The following is a 15,397-nucleotide window of genomic DNA, read 5'->3' on the forward strand; positions in this document are numbered from 1 at the left end:
TTGTTTTTCAATTCTTCCACTGACTTTTTATTAGACAGCTTAAACTAGTTTTGTGATCTGGCAAATGGTCTTAATGACATGGCTTTCCAATCTGTAGGTCAAAATTCTGCTAGAATCAATGTAAATTAAAAATATGTATCTCAGTCTCAAAACCTGTTCTACCCAGTACCTGGATATAGTACTGCAGTTGGAAATGTATGAATATAATTTGAAGTATTTAAATAAAGAACTACATATAAAAATATTTAAGGTGAATACCACAACTGTTAGAACTAAAGGATAATTATTTACTCAAAGTCTCTTTAGTTCAGACTCAAAGGATTTGATCTCTGCATGTATTCAGGAAACACATTTCCCCATGCGTGGGGAAAAGTAAATTCAATATAAAATTTGGTGATGATTGCTAAATTGAGGGAATATAATAGTATTAGTTAATACTGAGTATTATGTGTAAGGCACCACAAAAGTTTTTATAAGCTCATTTAATCTTCACTATGAGACACATTTTTTTTAATTAACCCCATTTTACAGATAGGGAAATTAAGGCTTAGATTAAGCACTTTCCAAGATCACAAGTTAGTAAGCATCAGAGCTGGAGCACAAATTCATGTGTGACTTGCCAGTGGTCGGATTCAGCCATTGACCACTAGCTGTAATGCTGTTTACATGTCTCTTAGTATTGCATTATATTTGTATGTTGGTGCATTATCTATTTTGTAGTTTTTTCGCATCTGAAAATTAACAACAAACCAAAAGAAGCTTTAGTTTAAGTCTTACTGGATCCTTGAAATTGGATTTGTTTGACTTTTTAAAAAAAGTTATTATCAGTAAAGCACTGTATCACCTTACACTGTAAGGAGTCTGTGAGGTTGTATTACATGTTGTATTATAAGCCTCATATTAAAAATAACATGGATTATAATTTTTATTTTTTATATAATCATATTTTTGTATAGTCTGACTCAATAGTTGTTCTCCATATTTTCTTAGTTAGTCACAGTTCTAACTCAAGTTCTTTTCCTTTCTATACTTTTAACACTGAACTCAATTATTGTTCTTCCTTATCTCTTTTACAGTTATTTGTTTCAAGTCAAGCCTCTTTGACTTGACTGTAGGCTCTTTAAGGGCAAGGAGCATGTATCTTACCTGTTTTGCATCCTTACCTTTTTTGTATTGCTAACATACAAGAGGTTCTTAATTCTTTATTTGAATAAACATAATTAACTATTGTACCAAAAAACTGGACTTTGCTCCAAGGAAATGTTAACTATTTCAAATTGGAAGGGAACTTATATGTATATGATGCACATATTTCAACACACTGAACCTGAAAAATTGTTAATCTAGAGTAGCATCATGATGTCCAGACATCGTGTACAATAGTACATTATAGATTTTCCACATTTCACTTAGTAAGTATGAAAGGGACTAATCTCCCATTCTGTCTTCTCTTTACTAAGAACTATTAGGGAGCCCTGGATGGTGGGGCTCAATGGATTGAGCACTGGTGTGTAAACTGAAATGTCACTGGTTTGATTCCCAGCCAGGGCACTTGGCTGGATTTTGGGCCAGGTCCCCAGTTGGGGGTGATTGAGAGGCAACTGATCAACATTTCTGCCACACGGTGCTTCTCTCTCTGTCTTTCTCCTTCCGTTCCTCTCTCTCTAAAAGCAAATAAATAAACTCTTAAAAAAAAAACTATCAGGGATACTAAAAGTAAGAAGTTACTTTAGGTAACTTTACAGAGGACAGAATTTGACTCATGTAAATAAATGGGCTTAACAATAAGATGCTTTATAATAAAGTAACATTAAAATATGTACAGTTGTTTTAAAGAAGGGTAAATAATATGTAGTTACTCATTTTATAATTAATATAACTAAATATGAATATGTACATGGTTTTAAAACGTACGTAAGAGTGTATGCAATTAAGAGTAAGTCTTCTTCCTATCTCAAGACCTTGGCCTCCCTCCTCAAGGACAATTAACTGTTTCATGTGTATCTGTCTAGAAATAATTTTCAATACATGAACCAGTATGTATATTACATGAATAGAAGGGTATTCTATCCTTCTGTACCTTTAAAAATTTTTTAATGTTAAAATATGTACAAAACAGCACACGGTATGTGTAGCTGTAGTTCCTTTTTATTACAGAATAATATTCTATTGTTACTTATATATTTGACTTTTTTTCTACCATCTTGTTCTGTACTTTCTATGTGTCCCATTTTTACCTTTTCTTCTTTCCACTCCATTGTTACCTGTTTTTTTGTTGAGATTTTTAAATTTTTATTTTCTGATACCATTTTTGCCTCTAGTTGTTTAAATGCTATGCAGTCTATATCTATTCTTTTAGCAATTACTCTAGTTTTTTTTCAAAGATTTTATTTATTTATTTATTTAAGGAAGAAAGGAAGGGAGAGAGGGAGAGAAACATTAGTGTGCAAGAGATACATCAGTTGGTTGCCTCTCACATGTTCCCAACTAGGGACCTGGCCAGCAACCCAGGCACGTGCCCTGACTAGGAATCGAACCAGTGACCTTTTGGTTCACAGGCCAGTTTGCAGGCCTGTGCTCAATCCACTGAGCCTCACAAGCCAGGGCACCCTAGTTATTTTTAATCACAGAACCTTAAGCATTTAATGCCAATCATCTCCTTTCCCAACTATATTTTCTTGTTTTGCAATTCTATAGTTCTCTCTGATGCCCAGAAAGTACTATTGTTTTATACATTCAACATTTGTTTATATAGACCCACATATTTATATCTTTGCTTCCTATTCCTTCTTGTATCTCAAACCTTCCACTTAGGATCATTTGTCTTCTTTTCTGACTGCTTTTAAGACCTCTTTTTCTTTGGTGTTTATCTACTAATTCCAGTGTCTTCAAACTTCAGGGTCTGTTTCTCATCACGATACCTTAAGTGTCTTGTAGTTTTTTTATTGTAAGTTCATTTTTCTGGAAAGTCATCAAGGGGGCTTGCAGATGTTTCCAATAGGAAATCTGCTCCATTCTCATTTATTTTCTGTATCATTCAACTTACTTTTTTTCCTGACTGCTTTTAAGATTTTTTCTTGATCATTCATTTTGAGTGATTTTATTATGATGTGTCTTGTGCTTTGGGCTTTAAGGAGCTTCTTTATGGGTTTATGATCTCCATCAAATTTTTTAAATTTTAGCCATTTATTTCTTCAGATATTTGTTTCTGTTCACTGCCCTCTTATGGACTCCAATTTCACTTTTTTTAGGAACTTGAAGTTGTCTCATGGTTCATTGATACTGTTTATTATTTTTGTTTATTTTTCTCTGCATGTTTAATTTTGGATAGTTTATACTGTTATGTTTTTAATGCACAAATATTTTCTTCCTCAATATTTAATTGGCTATTAATTCCACAGAGTGTATTTTGTACACATTGTACACATAGTTTTCATCTCTAGAAGTGTGTCTTCTTATCTTTTTGAACATCTGAAATAGTTATAACTGTTTTAATGTTCTTGTTTTTACTTCTACTATGTGTGTCAGTTTGATTAATTAATTGTTCTTCTTATTATGGGTTGTGTTTGCCTGCTTCTGTGTATGCCTGATTCCACTCAAGCATTTGGCAGGACACTGGTTTTCATTTGTGTATAATGACATTACCTGATCGTGACGAAAGACCATAAGAAAAGATTAGAGGGAACAGTGCCTAACATTTACCCAGGGCTGGAAAATAGTATCTGTTCTAGCCAGACTGAAAAATCGTGTAATTCATAGGATGTTGAATGGAGTATTTAGGAAGGTCTTGCCTCACTAGTGGGGGATAACTATCCCTAGACTGAACGTTGCTCCAGATCTACCTAACAAATCATAAAAGCAAGACTTGAAAGGTTCAGACTGTTTCCAAGAAACTGCATCCCAGAACAAAGCTCAAGAGTTATAGGAATACACAAATATTTAGAACTTATTAAGGAAAATTCACTGTATCTCTATTTTTGAGCTATTATTTCTTTAATTATGAGTAAGGCTGAACATCTTTTAATGTGTTTATAGTGATATGCATTGTTTTTAGTGAACTGCCAATTCCTGTCCTTTATCTATTTCTTTCTTCTTGAGTTGTTGGTCTTCTTTGTTAGGTACCTGGCTAATACAGTAGAAGAAGATGAAGAAGAATCCAAATATGAAATATTTCCCTGGGCATTAGGGAAAAACTGGAGAAAATTGTTCCCTAATTTCTTAAAGTTAAGAGACCAACTCTGGGATAGAATTGACTATAGGGCTATTGTAAGCAGGCGATGCTGTGAGGAGGTAAGATTTTGAAATATATATGTATATAATCTCTGTATCCTGTTCATATAATTTTCCTTGTCTTATTTTTTAATGTGCTTTGAACATTTTAGTTTTTGTATATATAAGGGTAGACCATTAACTTGATGGTTACCATGAACATGTGTATTATGATGTTTATGTTTTAATTTTGTACCACAAGAATTTAAAATTACCATTTGTGTTTTTCAGAGCAGCCTATTTCTGTAGTATTTTTATTTTAGTGTTTAGTTTCTCTTGTCTAAAAGAACACCAGTATATTGAAAAAGGATACTGTGCATATTTCAAAATATCACTGGGGTTGAATAATAATTTTCATTAAATAAATTATCTAAAATTTCAAGTCCCTAAGACTGAAATATGAATTGCATGATATAAAATGTTTATAAATTTAAATATGTTTAGAAAACATTCCTTTTTTCACATAGAACACATGGTTTCCTTAATGCCAGATTTTATTAAGATAAAGCAGAAAGACTAAAAATTAAAAGATTGATTATTTTATCTAATGCTCTGGTGTTCAATAAAGGATAAAATTAATGTTTCAAGCTAAAAAAATAATAATAGAGTAGAAAATTAAATGAAGGTAGTGATCACTGTAAGCCAGTACTAGTTCAGAAAAGTTTGGTAAATCTGAGCCAGATAATGCTAGAATTAAATGAAATCATATCCATTAAATAGACTATACACCCAAACAGACAATGGATTCATGTCAAACCTGAGGGAGAACTTTGGGGTGTGTCACAAAACTCTTCCCAGAACTAATCATATTAATTATATTTATTAATTAGATAAATATATAGGAAGTATGCATATCTGTAGATTAATTAGGAGGATTGTTGAATGTTGAGAAAAATGCAAGGATTCAGAGATAACTTAGAAAACTGTACAGCGGGCCAAGTCTTTACAAGATTATATTCAATAGAAAAATATAAAAAATTGGGTGTATAAGGTCCCCATAATTTAAGGATCCTCATTAAGGAAAGGGTTTATATAACTCATTCCAATTACAGGGCATTGAAAGAGTCCTGTATCGTTATTTTTGTCACTACCTCTCCATGTCAAGAGGGGTAATTTGTGCACCTCTTGCCATCCTTTCAAGTGACAGTCCAAGCGAGGCCTTATTTGGACACTCACATTTTTTTTCAATGCAAACACTTCAAGCCCATGGAAGATTCAGCTAAGAGCATGGAGGGGGCACAAGAAGCAAGAGGCCAGGATTGACAACACCCACCTCATGGCAGGTTGTTCACCTACCCCTAAGATATAATGACCAGTATTTTTTAAATTGCAACAACTTTAATTTACACTATTGGAGTTGGAATTACCATAGTTGCTGCCACCAGACTATTAAAGAGCCAGAGAATGGAGTGACTTAATGGTGCATGTGTAAAAGATTAAAAAGTTTCAGGCAGCTATAATCTCAGTTGTGTAATGGGATTCACAGAAAAGTTTAGTTTCTCAAGGATTCAACATGGAGACCTAACAGATCTCTGCACTAATTTCAGATCTACATATCAAATTTCCTATTTGTATTTCATTATCTAGTAGATACCTCAAACTTAACATACTAAAAATTGAATTTTGATTCCCCTAAATAGACTTTCAGACCTGCTCCTTGTGCAATCTTCCACATGTGCAAACTTGTGCAAACTTGTGCAAACTTCCACAAGTTAAGAAATGATAACTTCATCCTAGTTGTTCAGGCTAGAAAGCTGTCACCCTAGACTTTTCTTTTTCTTGCATTGATATCTTAAAAAAAAAATAACTGGCCCTGGCTGGTGTGGCTTAGTGGATTGAGCACCGGCCTGCAAACCAAAGGGTCACTGGTTTGATTCCCAGACAGGGTACATGCCTAGGTTGCGGGCCAGGTCCTCAGTAGGGGGTACTCCAGAGGCAGCCACACATTGATGTTTATCTCCCTCTCTTTTCCCCTACCTTCACCTCCCTAAAAATAAATTTAAAAAATCTTTACAAATATCCAGCCTCTTCCCTGGCCTGTGTGGCTCAGTTGGTTTAGCTTCATCCTGTTCACTCCACTCCAACCATAGTGGCCTCCTTGCTGTTTCTCAAACACACCAAGGGCATTCCCACTTCAGGGTCTTTGTATTTGCCACTCCCATTACCTGGAATGGTTTCCCCCAGATATTAGTATATTTTACTTCCTCACTTCATTCAGGATGCCACTTAAATGTTAACCTCAGAGAAACTTTTCCTTACCACCCTCTATTGAATAGTGTCTCACTCACTGGAATACATAGATGAGTTCAAAAATAAATGCTCACATTTATGTTCAGTTGAATTTTGACAAGGGTACCAACAAAATTCAATAGGGAAAGAGCAGTCTTTTTAATAAATGGTGCTGGGATAACTAGGTATCCACATGCAGAAGAATGCAGTTGGACCCTTACTTTATATCATACATAAAAGCTAATTAAAAATGGATCAAAGACCTAAATGTAAGAACTAAAAACTCTTAAAACATAGGGGCAATTCTTCATGACCTTGGATTAGGTTTCTTAGATATGATACCAAAAGCACAAGCAAAAAAAGAAAATACAAAGTGTTTTTTCTTAATTGTCCATAATATCCATATTGTCCTTAATTGTCTTAAATGTCCATAATTTAAATTGTGACATCATCACAATTTAAAATGCCTTTCAAGCGGGCTGTGAACCAAAGGGTTGCTGGTTCGATTCCCGGTTGGGGCACATGCCTGGGTTGTGGGCTGGGTTCCCAGTGGGGACCATGTGAGGAGCAACCACACATTGATGTTGCTTTCTCTCTTTCTCCCTCCCTTTCCCTCTCTCTAAAAATAAGTAAATAAAATCTTTAAAAAAATAAAATGTCTTTCAAAGGACAACATCAAGAAAATGAAGATAACGCACAAAATGGAAGAAAATTTTTGCAAACCATGATAAGGGATTTGTATCTAGAATATAAAGAGCTCTTACAACTCAATAATAAAAAAAAACCCAATTTTAAAATGTGCAGAGGATCTGAATAGGCATTTCTCCAAAGAAGATACACAAATGGGCAAAAAAAAAAGCACATAAATAGATGCTCAATATCATTAGCAACCGGAGAAATGCAAAATCTAAACCACAAGAAGGTATTACTTCACACCCACTAGGATGGCTGTCAGAAAAAGACAGATAATTACAAGTGTTGGTAAGAATGTAGAGAAATCCAAACCCTTACATACTTCTGTTGGGAATGTAAAATGGTGTAGTTGCTTTGTAAAACAGTCTGACAGTTCCTCAAAAACCTGAACATATAGTTCCACGTGACCCAGCAATTCTACTACTAGTTATGCAGTTAAGAAATAAAAACTGTGTCCATAAAAAACTTGAACACAAATGTTCACAGAAGCATTATTTACAATAGTCAAAAGAGGAAACAATCCAGATGTCCAACAGCTAATGAGTAGATAAACAATGATATATCCATACAATGATATATTTGGCAATTAGAAGGAATGAAGTAATATGCTACAACATGGATGAAACATGAAAATGTGCTAAGTAAAAAAAGCCAGTCACAAAGGACCACACATTGTATGATTCTTAGTTATATAAACTGTCCAGAATAGACAAACTTAAAGAGATAGAAAGTAGATTAGTGTTTGCCAGCGGCTGAGGGAGGGAGAAATGGGATGTGACTGCTTTCTTTATGATGAAAGCATACATCATAAAGATGATGAAAATGTTCTAAAATTGACTGTGGTAATGGTTGTGGAACTATGAATATACTACAAGCCATTAAGCTGTACTCCTTAAATGGGTGAATTGTATGGTATTTGAGTAATATCTGAATAAAGCCAGTAAAATAGCAAGTAGTACCTCCCACTATTATCATATATTCCTTTTTGTATTTTTCTTCATAGCACTTAATCATCACATAACATATTCTGTTTTACTTATTTATCTTGTCTACTTCCCCTACTTGTATATAAAATCCGGAGGGCAGGGTCTTTACTTTTTTCTTATTATATCTCCAGTGCTTGGCATATAGTAGATACTGAGCAAATACTGCTGACTGACAGAATGATTGAAACTTAAGGCTTCCAATTCTTTTTCATACCTGTTTATGCATGAAAGAGGAAAAAAATTTTTTCCTCTTACCTTTTCATGGAGCTCACTTAGCACTTACCCTAGTGGCAGATAGGCTTTTTTCCCCTCTTCCAACCAGATATACTTGAATTGAATCATGTTGATGTATAGGAAAGGCAACTACCTAGTAAGATTTTATCCAGTTCTCTTAAGTATTCATTCAACAGCTAACTTATGACTAAGACACCAAGTTCAGTGTTTATTATAAAGAAGTATTACATCATCCTTGCCCTGAAGTTTGCTGCATTAAAGTAGCAAGACACGCTTACAAATTTAGTTAAGTATTCTAGGCATTTGTTATTGAGAGTCTGGTACTGACATACTGTCAAGCCAGTTCTTTTTTCCATATTGTACAATAAAACTGTTATGATAGTAGCTACTAAATGGTTTGTAATAATAATACCCTATATTTGCATTATACTTATAAATTCATAAATATTTTCCTATATGTTCACAAAAATGCCTGTGAGGGTTTCAGTATTCTCATTTTAAAGCTGGTAAAACAGGATCAACAATGTTGAGATTTATTCAAGATCTTACACTAATTGTCAGAGTCAGAACTTGACCTCACAACTAAGGACTTCACAGTGTTGTTTTCTCTTACATCTAGCCTCCACCTCTCATTGACTAGTTTAGAAAATACATTTACTTCTGTTATGTCACTTTGTCTCAGGAATTAAACAGCGTAAGTATTCTCCATTTTACAGATGAAGAAACTGACATAGAAAAGGTTGTGACTTATCCATGGTTATTCAGTTAGTAAGTAGCAGGGCCAGCTAGTACTTAAATTTGGTGCTCTTTCCATTATACACCGTCAAAAGAACTTATTCTTTCCTTGAGATAATGTGAATTTTGTAATTTGCCTCCTATTATTTGAAACCTGGCTGCTGCAGAGAAACTAAGAGCCAACTTGTATTCTTACATTAACTCTTACCCTTTATTACTAGTATGTCTGCTTTCCCACTTTAGGTATATTTTCCCTTTTGGGTCCTATTAAATGAAAAAAAATTTTCATTTGCTCTTTTTTTAAAGCTGTCTCAAATCCTTTTTTGGAAAGAGATGAGGAATGATCAAATTGAAAAATGTATGTAGGGCCCTGGCTGGTGTGGTGGATTGAGTGCCCACTTGAGAACCAAAAGGAAACCAGTTTGATTCCCAGACAGGTCACATGTGTGGGTTGTGGGCCATGAACCCAGTAGGGGGCGTGTGAGAGACAACCACACATTGATGTTTCTCTCCCTCTCTCTCCTTCCCTTCTCTCTAAAATAAATGAATAAAATCTCTTAAAAAATAAGAAGAAAAATGTATGTAGGGAGTCTCCAAAAAAGAATAAAGAATATTTCAACCTACTTATTTTGATCTTAACTTCTTAGAACCAGTTTATCTTTTTGGACATCAGCCCCTCTGAGGTAGAATTTATTTAGGTTGGTGATAGCTTAATTTCTAGATTGGTTCACAGATACGGAGAATGCCAATCTGATGAGAAAGAGTTAGACTCCAGTAGCAGTTTTATCAAGAGGAAGTTTATTTTTGTTATGTACTCTGTCCTAGTTGGCACAATATCATCATAACTGATTTCTCTGTCCGCTATTACTTGATTCCAGATTAGGAATTTAGAAAGAAAGCAGTGATGCGATGTAAGCACTGCTATGAAGAAAATAATCCAATGACAGTATGCAGAGAGGCCCAATACAGGGGAGGTGCTAGACAGTGCTACACTTGCTATAGGTCAGAAGCAAGGTATAAGCCCAGTGCCAAAGAAAAGTGAGTGTTACAGAGTTATTATTGGTGACCAGTTGGATATATGGCACATGGGGGGATGAGCTGTCAGTTTCAAACCTACATAACAAAAACAGTGATGGGTTCCATAATGCAAACTGGCTTATGAGGATGATAAAGAATTTGGTATTAGATATAAATTTAAGGTGATAATTGGATAATTAAGAGAATGGTCAATAGGTATGAGTAAAATGAGTCATAACATTCAAGTGATGTTTAAAGCTTGGTTGAGAAGAGATCCAAAGCGACAGTAATATTAATACTTTTGATCAACTTGCCAGGCACTGTTCCAAGTGCTACACATGTATTAACCCACAATTCTTACAGCCAGCTAGGTAATCCCAGGTGAGAAAATTGAAGCATAGAGAGGCTCTGTGACTTCTCCAAGGTCACACAATCAGTAAAGCAGCACAGCTTTATTCAAACCCAGGCAGTCTGATTGCAGTGCTGTTAAGACTTATACTATCTCTTGAGGTTACAGAGAAGTAGATATACACAGAAAAAAGCCCAGAAGGCCAAGTATTGTATTTTACAAACACCCACCAAAGGCACAAAAAAATCACTAGAAATTACAGAAGAATAAGATAAAGTAAAAACTAGGATAACATTTCTTATAGGTCAAATACCAATGCTTCAGAGTAGTCACTTTCATAGAATCATAGAATCTGATGACTGTAAGTGACCTGTTTTCTAACATATAATAGACACCCTATGGCCCAGAAAGTTATGTAATTTACCTAAGATCATAGAGCTAATAGAATTAAGACAAAAATCCTGCCCTCTTGACCCTGGTACAATACTGTTGTGTATAAAATACATTTATATTATAGTGTATATTTAAAAGTAAACAAGCAAGTGTGCATGCATTGTTCTAGCTGAATTAGCATGTGGAGAGACTATGATGCTTAGTTTATTGCAGAATGAACAGTTTACCAAACCTACTTTGTACCCTTTACTTCATATTTCCCTCTGCTATTCTCACTAGACTTTGCTATAAGATTCCTACAAAAATAACATTATTGAAGGCTCATAATATTAGTGGTCTCTAGTTCTTAATTTTTCTCTGTCATTCAAATATTTAATGACTGTATAATATTGTGTGGAGGGCATTTGAAAGAGAGATACATGAGACTATTCCTGCACAAAGGGGACTTTCAGGAGGATGGGATACATGTATAAAGAGATCTGAGTACATCTGAGTACTAGACAATTATATGCTCAAAGTCCTAATACAGCATTAACAATAAAACAAACAATCTGAAAGCTGGAGTTTTTAGAAAGGCAGGAGTTATGCTGAACATTGAGGGAAAGGTGACACTGAGACAAGGGGAGAGGCCACTTCAGACATGGTAAGTAAAGCTATTGAAGTGTTGAGGAGAAATAATAGAGAAATATAGAAGGAGTAAGGAATTCTGGTATTCTACTCTCTCAGGTAGCTCTGAATCTAGTTTTATATTGTTAAAGATACGTTTATAGAGTTAACACCTTTATTTATTTCTATCTTTTAAAATATGTGTAATTGTATTGTCTTTGGTTGAAAACTTTTTTGAAGGATTTAAAAGAAGTGGATTATAAAAGAAATTCAATCCTAAAGTATACTTTTTAAAACTTTCTTTAAAGCAATTTCTTTAAAGCAATTCTTTATGTCACCTCAGGAAGGCTACAATAATCCCACTTTCCTGGGGGACTGGCCTTAATCTAGGGGTTTCAAGGTATTTATTTTTTTAACAGCAAAAGCTGTTTTTCTTTCCAAATAAAAATTTACATATAATCCCCCAAATCGAACTTCTCTGCCTGCTCTGTTTTCTTTAGCCCCTCCTAAAATCCCCCAAATAGACTGTGAAACCTCAAGGCTCCTCAAAGCAGTTTGAAAATCACTAGTCTAGACAATTAATAGGGCACTAACGCTTAGATTCTACAGTTTTCACTCACTGTGGGTCACTAATAACTGCAGCTAAACATTTTTTACTAGAAGTAACATTCTAACATTCTGCTTAGGAGTTTTAGACATCATGAGGTCAGCATATAGATACCTAGCTTGGCTTAACTAGCTAGCATTTGTCAATTGTTTATGATGTGACACAGATTTTACATCTATCTAGTCCTCAGAACAATCCTATGAGGCAGATACGATCTCCATTTCAGATATAAGGAAATTGAACCTCTGAAAGGGTAAGTAACTTGCCCAGTATCATGCAGCTAGCATGTGGGAGTCAGGATAAGAAAGTACGTCCATCCTGACTATAAAGGCAATGTTTCTTCATCTAACAAAACTTAGACAACAATGCCTGACATGTAGTGAGGAATCTTAAGTGCTTTATAAATAATTTATGTAATACTCAAAACAACCCTCTAAAATAGACATATTCTCTTCATGTTACATATGAGGAAACTGAGGAACAGAAAGGTTAAGTAACTTACCTGTGTTCTTTCTACATCCCTTGCCATAATTGCAAACATTTTAAGATTCGCCTAACATATATTTGGAAACCTCAATTAATTGTATTTTCAGCTCAGTGCACTCCAAAGTTAATAATTGTTTTGGGATAACTATATTGTCTTTTATATTGTCTTAAAGTATTCAGAATTAAAAAACCCAAGAAAGTTGCTTCGGTCCTATTTCCTATTTTCAATAATTTAAGTACTTTCAGTTATTGTCTTAAGGATCCAAGCAATGAATCACTTTATAGGTAAATACTGCCATATCTGGAGATGCTTTTTTTCCAACATCAATAACTTAGATTTTTAAATCTAGTTTTAGAGATAGCTGTTCTTAAGTTACAGTTTTTGTACTTAATTTTGTACTAAGTTCTAAAAACTTATTAAAATTCTAAAAGAAAGCTTTCCACTATAGGTTATGGCCATTGCTCCAACCCATTATATATGGCAACGAGAACGCTCTGTTCATCACAGTGGAGCTGTTAGAAACTACAACAGAGATGAAATTCAACTGCCCCGGGGACCTAGTGCCACACCAGTAGATTGCTCACTCTGTGGTAAAAAAGGAAGATATGTTAGACTGGGATTGTCTTCGTCATCATCTTCATCCAATGATACAGTACAGGTGATGGAAAAACATTCTCAGGAATCACACAACCCATTCTCAATGGGCATGATAGTTGATCCTTCTCAAGCTTATAGCTGTTTTCAAGGTATGATTTAGTGATATGTCAGAATTAGATTTATGCAAATTTTTAATAAATCCAAGTTAGTTGTTGACCTATAGGCAGTCCTTAATAGTCAGGGAAATAGTAATATATACTACAACACTGTGAATTAAATCAGTATTGAGAGTTTTCCCCTTTTCAGATACTTTTTGTCTTGTGTTACTGTTTCTGTTGGTGCCTTACCTAAACTAAAAGATATTTAACATGATTTATGTTAAAGTGAAATTTAATCACCATGGGTCCCAAGTATTTTAGGTAGTATTTTAAGAGCATTTGAAATGTTTTTTATTTTAATTTTTGTTTATTGATTTGAGAGGCGGTGGGAGACAAAGGGAGAGAAAGAGAAGAGAAACATTGATTTGTTCCATTTATACATTCATTGATTGATATTTGTATGTGCCTTGCCTGGGGATTGAACCTATAACATTGGTGTATTGGGATGAAGCTCTAACTAACTAAACTACCCAAACATAAATAAAATGTTTATTTTATTCAGAAGAAATTTTAAGAAGAAAATAAATTCACTTATAATTTAATCATCTAGTTTTATCAGTGATTAATTATTGGTTTCCTTCTATATTTTGTGAAATATATTTTATTGATTATGCTATTACAGTTGTCCCAATTTTTTCTCCCCTATACCCCTCTCCACCCTGCAACCCCCACACTCCAGCATTCCCCCCCAAACCCTTAGTTCACATCCATGGGTTATACATATAAATTCTTTGGCTTCTCCATTTCCTATTCTATTCTTGACCTCCCCGTCTATTTTGTACCTACTATTTATGCTTCTTATTCCCTGTACTTTTTTATTCCATTCTCCCTCTCCCCTCCCCACTGATAACTCTCCATGTGGTCTCCATTTCTGTGATTCTGTTCCTGTTCTAGTAGTTTGCTTAGTTTTTGTTTTTGTTTTTTTAGATTCAGTTGTTGATAGTTGTGAGTTTGTAATTTTGCTCTTCATATTTTTAACCATCTTCTTTTTCTTAGATAAGTCCCTTTAACATTTCATGTAGTATGGGCTTGGTGATGATGAACTCCTTTAACTTGACCTTATCTGGGAAGCCCGCCCATTCTAAATGATAGCTTTGCTGCATAGAGTAATCTTGGATGTAGGTCCTTGCTTTTCATGACTTTAAATCTTTCTAGCCCTTTCTTGCCTGTAAAGTTTCTTTTGAGAAATCAGCTGATAGTCTTATGGGAACTCCTTTGTAGGTAACTCTCTTCTCTTGTTTTGCTGCTTTTAATATTCTCTCTTTGTCATTAATCCTTGGCAATTTAATGATAATGTGTCTTGGTGTGTTCCTCTTTGGATCCATCTTGTTTGGGACTCTCTGAGCTTCCTGGACTTGCATGTCTAGTTCCTTTACCAGACTGGAGACGTTTTCCTTCATTATTTGTTGAAGTAAGTTTTCAATTTCTTGTTCTTCCTCTTCTCCTTCTGGCACCCTATGGTTCAAATGTTGGAATGTTTAAATTGTCTCAGAGGTTCCTCAACCTCTCATTTTTCTGAATTCTTGTTTCTTCATTCTGTTCCAGTTGGATGTTTATTTCTTCGTTCTGGTTTAAGTCATTGATTTGAATCCTAGTTTCCTTCCCTTTACTGTTGGTTCCCTGTATATTTTTCTTTATTTCACTTTGCATAGCCTTCAGTGCTTCATTTTGCAACTGAACTCTCATTTCTGTGAGCATCCCGATTACCAATGTTTGAACCCTGCATCAGATAGGTTATCTGTCTCCTCGTCACTTAGTTCCTTTTCTGGAGTTTTGATCTGTTTTCTTTTGAGCCATATTTCTTTGTCTTGGAATACCTGTTGGGTTGTAAGGGGCAGAGCCTTAGGTATTAGTCAGGGCTGGTAATCCACAATGCTGCATTGTGGCACTGTATGTGGGGGTGGGATCAGAGAGGGAACAATGCTGCTTCCTATCTTCCTTGGCTCTCACCCCACTTTCAGTCACTTCCTCTGCTTCTCACAATTGGATTGTGCCCTTTCAGGTATTGATTCTAGGTGGGTGGGCTTGTGTACGTTC

General features: G+C 34.8%; 1 protein-coding gene across 3 annotated transcripts in view; it reads left to right on the plus strand.

Moving 5' to 3' along the window:
• Nucleotides 1-15,397, plus strand: part of SPDYA (speedy/RINGO cell cycle regulator family member A) — a 29,422-nt gene that overhangs the window by 7,409 nt on the left and 6,616 nt on the right. For 2 of the 3 annotated variants that reach the window (XM_037146612.2, XM_053666878.1), the window contains 2 exons: nt 4,119-4,290; nt 13,054-13,351. In XM_037146612.2, coding sequence (XP_037002507.2) covers nt 4,119-4,290; nt 13,054-13,351 — 470 coding nt within the window. The remainder of the gene's footprint in view (nt 1-4,118; nt 4,291-13,053; nt 13,352-15,397) is intronic. The other variant, XM_037146613.2, reaches the window with a different exon arrangement.

The sequence above is a fragment of the Artibeus jamaicensis genome, unplaced genomic scaffold, assembly GCF_021234435.1.
Source record: "Artibeus jamaicensis isolate MK-2021 breed Jamaican fruit bat unplaced genomic scaffold, CSHL_Jam_final contig_465, whole genome shotgun sequence".
Taxonomy (NCBI): domain Eukaryota; kingdom Metazoa; phylum Chordata; class Mammalia; order Chiroptera; family Phyllostomidae; genus Artibeus; species Artibeus jamaicensis.